The following is a 10,747-nucleotide window of genomic DNA, read 5'->3' as shown; positions in this document are numbered from 1 at the left end:
ATTTCCCATTGAGGGCAATTTTTGATGTGGTGATCAGTCTTCCCACACTTGTAGCAGCCCTCATTGGTCTGTTTTTCAGGAACCCTTGGTTTGTTGTAGCCTCCACTTCTTGAAGAAACCTTTCCTCTCATTAGATACTTCTTGAAGTCCTTTGTGATCATAGCCATTTCATCATCTTCTAGATCAGAGTGATTCTGAGTGCCAGGCTCCTTTCCATCTTGGGTACATCTATCTTCATGGTTTGCCTTCTAAGTTCATAAGCAGTGAGATTTCCAATTAGCTCATCCAACCTAAGAGTGGCAATGTTCTTTGATTCCTGAATGGTAGTGATTTTGCTCTCCCAAGTAACTGGCAGAACCCTTGTCAGAATCTTCTCAACTCTGTCTTCTTCAGAAATAATCCTTCTAATACACTTAAGTTCATTTGTAAGTGTAGTGAACCATGTATATATCTCTTGGATGGTTTCCCCTTCCTTCATGGTGAAATTCTCATATTGAGAATACAGTAGTGCTCCTCTAGACCTCTTCACTTGAGGTGTTCCTTCATGGGCCACTTGCAAAGTGTCCCAGATTTCCTTAGTAGTGGTACAACTTTGGATTCTACTGTACTCATCTGGACCGAGTCCATAAACAAGCCATTTTTGGCTTTGGCATTCTTCTCCCATTTCCTCAAGTCGTTAGCAGTGCAGTCAGCTCTTATTTTTGGCACCTCTTCTCCTTCGGCATTTATCTTCATGGTTGCCAGTGGATCATCTGTGACAATGTCTCATAGCTCATAGCCTTCTCCTATGATGTGATCTCTCATCCTGTATTTTCCACCAAGAGTAATACTGGCCGTTGAAGAGTGGTGGCCTAGTAGTGGATTGCCCTTCCCAGTTTCCAGGTGGTGCACTCATCTTGATCTTCTCCTAAGGTGTTAGCCTCTTCAAGGATAACCTGCTCTGATACCAATTGATGTTTTAACTTCAATACCACACAAGAAGGGAGGTGATTTGTGTGGTGTCCAATTTTTCGCGTGCACAGATTATAGAAGGACCTGGTTCTTCTATGTAGTTCCTTATACTACTATTACAGAATAATAAATGTAAAAATTAAAGAACACAAGTATTTTATGTGGAAAATACTTGGCTCAAAAGGTGAAAAAAATACGACCTACTTCCCAGTAGCATTTTCCCAAACTCTCCACTAAATCACTGAGCCAAAAATTGTATTTACAAAATACTTTTGTAAACCTAAGATTAACTCTAATCCCGTTATGGCACAAACATCTAACTGTTGCAACAACTTCAAGTTAACTCTAACTTGAATACTCTGAGTACCTATTACAATTACCAATATATAAAGCTGAAAGGTATAATATGAAAATACCTACTACAATTGAACTAGAATAAAAGACAGACACTTGGAACCGGTTCTTCTATCTTGTTCATGTAGCTTCAGGTTCGCACACTTGAATCACACACGAACTGCTTGCAAAATGCCTTGCTATTTTGCTCTCAATTCACGTTTAACTTCTGTTTTTGTACATCACCTGTAGAATGAGAACATCTTGCGATTTATAGAGTTAGTAGAGTAGAAAATAACTAGAGTTCTAATGCTACTCTTCCTTTTTGGAAGAGTTCTAGTTAATCTCAACTCCTAACTCCTTTCTTATCTTGGATAATGTTCTCGTTGAGTAAGGAGACCTTTTTCTTATCAATTATGCAATCTTTTCGATCAGGGGATATCTATTATTATGCCAAATTTCGTTTATTTCCTGCATGTGCATCTCACGTGCTTTGAATCTGCCCGTGTCTATGCCTACCAGTGATGGATCTGGTTCATCCCTGAGTTCTTTTGTAAATCTTAAAAACTTTACTTGGGCCAACAAATACAAAAGGAAAACAACAAAAGAAAACAAAACAAAAAGGCTAAACTACGTCGCCACCGGAACTCGGGGGAAGAGAGGCATCTATGCCCCCGGGAGAAGTAGGCGGATCTGTCACCAGCGCAGGATCTTGGCCTTCATCGTTGTTCTTTTCAAGTTCCTCCTCAATTCTTGAGAACTCGGAACCAACACTGGGAGAGTTAGTTGCATCAGGCTAATCCGCGAGGCATTCTCGAGCAGTTATCTCCAGCGTTCGGGCCTTGGCGATCTCATTTTCGATATCAATAACACCTGCTTTGGCCTCTTCCAAGGTTTTCCTCCTCATATGGCACATAGAATGTGTTATTTCAATGATGAGGGAATCCCCTTGGTGCTAAAATTTTGCTTTAAGCCTATCAACCTCGGTCAAAAGGCCATCCCTCTAAGATCTCATGGCATTGAGGCTAAGGTCGAGATCATGGATTGTAGTTATGTGAACCTTATTTTCTTCTATGATCTGCTTATACCTATCTTCTATCCAGGCCCGCTTCTCCTCGGCAGCAGCAACCTCTTCAGCTTTGGAGTTCAAAGCTGCCTCCAAATTATTTGCTCATTCAATGGAGGTAGACTCGCACTCGCTAGCAGCAAGAGCAACATCTTGAAATTCAGCCCACCTGCCTTTGCATCCTAAAGTTGTGCATGAAGCTGAGTGGCTTCTTGAATATGAGCCATCACATCTGCCTCATTCTGTTGCAACCATACCTCGAGCTCTAGCTCCGGGAGGCGAGCGGCAAGTTGATTCTTCTCGGCTAACATTTGATCCCACTCGGGCATAAGTCCTTCTTTGTAGAGGATCAATCTCTGAAGGTCCGCGGAAGCGAGGAAGTTGGCCTGCGAAGCAAACACCAAAGTTAGAAACCCTATCATAATAAGTCAAGTAGAAACAAGCAATAAAAGAACAAGTTCGGTACCGCTGCTGCATTGTGCATGGAATTATTCAACAAACACTCCTCCGAAAGAGAGTGTATTTTCTTCTTATCTTTTTCTGAAGCTAGCGAATTCAGATAGTTGGTAAGGTTCACCGGCCTGAATAGCAGGTGGCACTCTTTTGAGACCGAGAGAGAGACGCTCCTCCTCCCTTGAGGATCTGTATAAGGGGGTGAATAGTTGTGCCCTAAATTCCCATAGTCAGGGTACTGGGGAGGGGGGACTTCCTCTCGGGCGTCTGCGGCCGGGGGAAGAGATGTAGCAGTTGATGGTGATGAAGTAATAGCTAGGGTGGAGGGAGATGAAGATGATGGTGTTATAGGTTGAGAAGTAGCTGCAGCAGAGGCGGTGCTGTTTGTTGGTTGCTCACCAACCGAAGGCAGAAGAAGCCCGGTATCCGGCCTCATAGGACCAAAAGCAGCAACTGGGACCTGAAAGGGAGAATCAACATTCTCCACCAAATCCATTTCTTCAAAGAGCTCGCCTTCGGTTGGGGTTTTAAGCTCTCCAGATTGTGCATTATATTGAGCTGATGAAGATCATCGTCTCCTTTGGAGGGAAGCCTCTCCATTACTAGCTTCCCTGTTATCGTTAATGACCACAATGGTTGCGGCTGGCTCGGACGCAACTTTCTTCACTTTCTTATTTTTATCCCCGGCCGAGGAAGAACGCCGCCTTTTTGGTTGCTTGTTCTCTAGCCGGGGACTCCAAGAAGAAATGCCTACATCAGAATCAGACCCGAGGGCACCCGTCCGGGTGAGAGCCTCTTACAACAACCTCGCCGCTTCTACGGGATCGACAAAAACATCATCCTCAGAGCAGAAAACAGAACCCTGCGGGAGATTTAAATCAAACAAAATGGTAGGGTTAGAAAGTTTTCTTATGAACAAAGGTGGAATGAAGGAAAGGTCAGTTTACCGTGGTTCTTGGACCTCCACCAGTATTTGGTGGCCAACTCCTTCCACCGGCGAGTCTCTGGCGTAATGATATTCAGAATCTTCTGAACCCATCGATCCAGGCATTCAACCCTTAGTAGTTTCCACCGAGTAGCTGAAATAATGAAAGAAGAAGGGTTAACAATGACATGAAACAACATTTTTTCAGAGATGGAGTTATGGCCGGGATGATATCCCTAGTAGCAATAACGATAAGCCGCTCCATCCATCCACAGTCATTGTCATCATCCATGGTGGTAAGTAAAGCATGGTGACCACGCTTGCTGAAATTTATTACTCCCTCATGAAAGATTTTGGGGGAGTAGAGATTCATCATATTTGCAGAGTGAGGGGCTCCTTCTTTTCCAAGCACAGCCGCTGCAAACTAGCCATTGTTCGCCACACAGAGGGGCCTACTTGTGCCAAGCATACTTGATACCAGTGGCAGAACTCCAAGATCATAGGGTCAAGTCCCCCGCTCAATGAGAATAGGTCCAAAGTGAAGGGGTACGTGTAAACTTATGTGAAACCCTTCTTGGTGAAGGTTACCCGTTCCACCATATCGGGAGCAATAATATTTAGGACATGGCAGTCATAGTCCTCCTTCACATCAGGAATACTAGAAGGACGAATAGAAGAAGGATATTTACCAACAACCCATGTTCGAGGGTTTGAAGTGGGGGAGCTTCTCTTCAAAATCTTTGGCAGTGTTCAGATGCTTGGGTATGATGGTACTCACCGTGGGATGATCAACATCAAAATCAACCTCTTTATCTTTGCTCTTCTTCGAGCCCCCACCAAAGAGAAGACCAGAGTTCTTGAAAATTTTAGAAGAAGCCATAATGGTAAGGAGATGGTAAAGTTTTTTGAAGAAGAACAAAGAGAGAAGAGAGTAGAAAGAAGTTAAGTACAAAGAAGTTAAGAAAGCTTATGAAGTTGTTAGAAGTTAAAGAAGAAGAATGAGGTGTATGCGTAAAGGAATAGACGGCTAAAATCATGGCTATGATTACCTCGAGAACCGGCAAAAATATTGCTAAATCGTGGAGTAACACGTGTTCGGGGTATTAAATGTGAGGAGACGTGTGTCTTATCAAGTGCCAGAAACTTTTCAGAAGGGTATAGAAAATTTCCCGCCAAGAGAGGAATCTTCACCAACTTCCCGATGACACAAGGATGTGCCACCAGAAAGTAGGGGGGACTATCTGTATAGGGTGAAATTGATTTATATTAAATGCTCAAATTATTACATGACACGTGGAACCGGAGGCGAACGGAAGAGAAACGAGTGAAAACCAAGACCGAGGACAACAACTTCGGTTGGTATCAGGTAGATCCCGAAGGGAATGCAGTCTACGGAAGCGAATGTTTTGTCATCGAGTGGCATTTAATGAAGAATATTCCTCCGTATTAAATATGCAGCCGTTGCAGAGAATTTTGGCATTCATGGTATGCCGTTACATATTCATCAATGGCCCCATTACTGTAATTTAAGAGGGGCTTGATCCTTGGATCTTATTCCCTATGTATAGCTATAAATGGGAATTCAACAACCATTGTAACACACAAAATCTGTGACAAAACTTATGCTATGCATTATTCTCAAGCTAAATAAAACTTTATTTTCTGTCTAATATTATTCTTATCGTTGTCTTCGGAAGCCTTGCTCCCGGAACCAGGCTGCCTACTATTCCTTTCGATTTCAAACCTAAGTCTTATATTTTCATTTAATTTATTTATCAATTTGGGATCAAATTAGTTCACTTGTCTATAAACCACGCAACAAATTCAACTGTACCGTTTTACAGATAAACACTCCACAATATTGTTAATACTTATTCATTTTCCATGCATGTAGATCGTTAAACTCATAGAGAGACTCGTAACCAAGTCGCTTCTCCGTTCAATTAGTGGGTTAAACTTATAAAACTCGTTGGAAGTTGTAATGGCAACTACAATTTAATTAGGTAACTTTAATTAATTAACAGTAAAAGGGTTGGGCGTCAATGATCTCTTTGTGAAAATTGTGATAAAATTGAAACAACAAATTGGAGCAAAATAAAGCGTGGTGGGGCTCTTTCCTATTTAATCTTATCTCGAAGGGATTCTTCCTTGACCCACGACCTTTGTATATTTTCTTTATACGTATATTATATTTTATGTTTTCATTTTATGTGGTCGTATTTAACTTAATATATATATTTTAGGATTACAAAAAGATTTTTAAAACTTATAATTTATAACATACCATTTTATAACTATAAAAAAAATGGATTCATTCGATCGAGACAAAATAAAATATTTAAAATTAAATTATTTTTTCATATAAAAAGATGTCTTTTTGACAGGTTAATAAAAAATGTCACGCAAATGAAACGGACGGAGTAGCCAAATCAATGATCAACCTTCTTATAAAGAAAGTAACTACATATCTCTTCATATAATAGAAGATCCTTACTCTAGCTAGTTGTTTACTCTATTATAGTTTGTTGGTCCCCCAATTATTCACATATTCATAGATAGAATTAAGTTATATAAACTAATACTTTAAGAAAATTTTACACTATCAAAAATAATATAACTAAGCATAATAGGTTATTGCTTTATTTTAACTAAGCATAATAACCGTTGCAATAAATACTTTTACGAAAAAACCGTTGCCACGGAGGTATCATTTACAACGGTTGTCAGAACCGTTGCAATATGTATCCCTGTGGCAACGGTTCTTACACTAATGCAAGGGTTTAACAGAAAAGTGTCACAATAGCACCAAATTGTATCGTAATAACTGTTGCAATTGAATCTATCGCAACGGTTATTTTACTGTTGCAAAAAGGTGTTGCCATAGGCCCAGTTTCTAGTAGTCTAGTTATCAAAATTTGCTATGAAGAATTACCTTGCACCTTGTATTTAACCTGATGAGTTTAAACTCATTGGAATTAGTTTGTAAGAGACGATGGAATTAGGTGACTTTGAACAAGCAACAGTCCAAAAAAGGATTCAATGCGATATATATAATTGGACCAACAGATTGGAGCAAAACATAAAGTGGTAAGGGGATCTTTACTATAATCTTGTCTACGGGCGGAGGTAGAGTATGAAATACGGGTTCTGATGAATCTAATAATTTTTGCTTAAACTCTATATTTGTATTAGAAAAAGAAAAAAGAAATATAGAAGGATAAAAGTTATTCGAATTTGAGATGAAAAATAAAGTAATAGCAAGAATTTTGCTAAAATAATATGATTTAATATGCTCAAACAAGACATATCATAGCGTTATATGTTGAGTATTCTTTAATATTGACCATAAAACAAAATACAAGTTCCAAAAGCAAGAGGTTAGGTTATTGAAGATATAGAAAAAAGAAAACTGGTTATCCACTATGAGATTTGAAAAATGGTTTCATGTCCTGCTTCTTAATTAATATTTAATAGTTATTGTAATTTCTATATAGAAGATTTAATTTTAAAGTTATTTGCACATAATTTAAATAACCCAAATTAGAATTAGACATAAATCATGTCTGTGCGTGCGCGAGTACTAATACTAATATTCATTAAAAATAGCGAACTTAGTGACTAAGGGGAACTAAAAATTTGATGCAATTTCAGAACCCATAAAACTTCACGCACTCCCTCTCTTGAACAAAAGGGGTTCTACCTTGCATCCTAAGACCTTTATATATACTTTCCTTCTCATAATAGATCCTTCATCATATAAAGAAATAACAAACTACATCGATCTCTTCAACATCTCATAAAAATGGAAGATCTTTACTCCTTAGTCCATTACTGGCTAGTTGGTCACCCAATTATCAGCCAATTTGAGTTTAAGCATGGCCAAACTTTTGGTGCCACCTTGTTATTTCCCATAGTGTCAATGTTCATGTACTTGTCTTTCACTATATTATCTCTCCGTTTCCCATTACTCCTTCCCATGATTTCCGCCGCCACCCTCCGCCGTATCACCGCCACCCACAGCCTCATCCTCTGTACCCTCTCGCTTCTCATAGTCGTGGGTTGCAGCTTCTCCGTGGTCCACCAAGTGGCGGCCCACGATTGGACTTGGATCGTCTGCTATAACAGATTAAATAATTACACTAATATCATTCCCCGAGGATCGGTTTTCTTTTGGGCTTACGTATTCTACCTTTCCAAGATTCTTGAATTTATAGACACCCTTTTAATAATCCTTAGTAGCTCAAGATCTAGACGGCTCTCGTTCCTTCACGTGTACCACCATGCAATGGTGCCACTTTTGTGTTACATGACTATAAAAAATAGCCAGTCGATGTTGCATATCGGGGTGATCACTAATGCTTCTGTTCACGTACTAATGTACGCTTATTATTTCCTATCTGCTATAGGAAAAAGGCCGTGGTGGAAAAAACTGGTCACTGACGTTCAAATTGTGCAGTTCATGTTTTGCTTTGTGTGTTTGGGTGCAGTGATATACTATCACTTGACTAGTGAGTTTGGGTGCTCTGGAATTGGTGTCTGGTTCTTCACTATCAGTTTTAATGTTTCACTTTTAGCACTTTTTCTCAACTTTCATTTCAAGACGTATGCCAATAACGTCAAGAAAAACCGTGAGGATAAGCTGGATAAACAAACATAATACTATTGTATTGTTTTACTTTTATATGCCTTGGAAGTATATCCACATGTATTCATAAATAAGAATCCACGATTTACTGGAGTGATATTTAAGGAGGTTATTTACTTTAATGTTAGATTGAACTTTCTTATGATTTCATAAAGGTTTAAATGCTTAGTTGCATTTATATATTTTCTAACTAGTTATTGGATATTGTGTGTTGCATGTCTGCTCTATATCATATTTGATATGAGAAATTTTGATATTTATAAATATAAAATAGTGACAGCCTACATATTTTGAAAATAAAAGCTTGAGTCATTTCCACTTACCCCCGAAAACAATCGTTCGAGTCGTTTTTATATTAAAGTGATATTTTTTAGAGTCAGGATAATAGACGACGCAGCCAAATAAAAAAGAAAAATTAAATGATTCATTTTCCAGTCTAATTTAAACATTTCCCCTAACCCGGCCTTCTTTTAATTATTTGTTTGATCATCTTTTACCACCTTAACAAAACAACAAGTGGAAGCTTCCAACGTCCCAAATAAATAGAGTTATATATTATTCTATCATAATACGTAAATGCTTATTTAACACATCAGTTTCACTACTTAAAAATATTTTTCAACACTTCAAGCTTATCAACTATTTATCATCGGCTAACACAAACGGGCTCATAATCTACAACTTAATTATTCTATTAGTTATCAGTAAACATAGATTATATTTTTAGGGGTTTGGATAAAATGAAGAAATTATCCTACCACCAAAATTAATTTCATGACTGGACTTGAAATAAGGAAATTGAAAAAGATAGAAAACTAATCAAGAATATATATCATCCGACTCTAGCAGCAGGTGGCTGCCGTCATCAGAGAGATCTTCAAAATTGACCTATGACGTAAACACGCACACTAGGACAAAAAATTTACTTTGGAATAGAAAACTCATGTAAATCATAAGGAACTATGGTTTCACCAAAATATGGTTTATGAGTAACTAGTAAGGGGTTTTAATGCATGGATAAATGAAGTCATGTACCGGATAAATTACGTACAATAGACCCTTATGGTTCGACTTTTTTTTGGATTCCGTGCATAGCGGGAGCTTAGTGCACCGAACTATTTTTTTTGCCGGACAAATTAACTTTTTCTATCCAAATAATAAATTGGTTAAGATGACCATTGCTGCATGTTTTCCGTTATAAACTTAGGATACTTTACATGCTTCAAATGCACATCTAAAAAACTGAATAAAATACAAGACTTTTAGTAACTATATATCTACCTAGACAAACAAGAAACTGAAATAAAAACGTTGTCATCTGGTGGCAGTGGTGCAAATATTCTTCTGAAATAACGAGATTCTTATTCTTAAGAAACTATGCTTGGTAAAGGAACAAGAAATTCATATGTATTAATTAATAATTATCACAGTATAATGCATCATTAGAGCTTCATGGCTGTCAAAAATCCATAAAAGGTTGTTTACCCGAAAAATTGATAGAGTTGAATTTGTACGTAGTTCTAAGGGTATGTGATATAACTTGACACAAATCTTAAGAGTAAATAGAAATATCGAATATTGACTATAAAGAATGAAAAATAAGCAAAGTTGAAAAGATGATGATTTATGGATTAAGCAAGATGAATCAATCTATGAAGCTAAAAAAGATAATTCTTCAATATGGGGTGTATAATATCTGAGTTACAATGTATGTCAAAAACTTATCCTTTTACAGAAATATAGCCATCCCTTTTATAGTGGGCGATCCTACTTTAGACATAATTAAAAATACATAGTGGAGAACCCATGATAAATCAGCATTTCCCATTTCCCGCAGAGATTCTCTCCCTTAGTGCGGCTGCAACAGCTCTTGTCTATGAGCTCGATCCTGATCGGACTCGGTATTGGTCAATATTGGTCGGTTTCCAGCTTTGGAGCTCGACGCGAGTTTGAGGTCGATGCTGACTCGGGGTCCGGTAATGACTTGGGCTCGGTATTTGTTGGCCTCTGACCTTTAAGCTCGATTCCATCATATCTCATCATAGTTCGATTCAGACCCGAGCTCGATAATGACTTCGAGCTCGGTATTTGACTTGTACCTGAAATCTGAAGCTCGTTTGTGACATCTTCGAATCCACTTCGATTTTATGAAGACTTTCTTCGGTCCATTATGATCATATCTCGATCAATCGTACGAAGGCCGAAATCAGTTTCGACCGTATACAGATAGTTCCCTCGTTTCTCGGGAAGGATGTGGCGAGAAACGATATGATTTTCCAACGACTCGATTGGATATGCACTGATGTTCGCATCGAGCCCGACCATGACGTATGTGATAGATGTCCCGTCGGTTCAATTTTCCAAGGCATTTAAG

At 38.4% G+C, this 10,747-nt stretch overlaps 1 protein-coding gene across 1 annotated transcript; it reads left to right on the top strand.

Annotated features, from left to right (window-relative positions):
* Positions 1-7,467: 7,467 nt before the first annotated feature.
* Positions 7,468-8,472, top strand: LOC107778053 (uncharacterized). The gene has a single exon (XM_016598232.2). It carries the CDS (start codon positions 7,531-7,533, stop codon positions 8,383-8,385), a length of 855 nt encoding a protein of 284 aa, XP_016453718.1. The 5' UTR covers positions 7,468-7,530; the 3' UTR covers positions 8,386-8,472.
* Positions 8,473-10,747: the final 2,275 nt, after the last annotated feature.

Source organism: Nicotiana tabacum, chromosome 19 (assembly GCF_000715075.1).
Source record: "Nicotiana tabacum cultivar K326 chromosome 19, ASM71507v2, whole genome shotgun sequence".
Taxonomy (NCBI): domain Eukaryota; kingdom Viridiplantae; phylum Streptophyta; class Magnoliopsida; order Solanales; family Solanaceae; genus Nicotiana; species Nicotiana tabacum.
This window is presented reverse-complemented; position numbering and strand designations above follow the sequence as displayed.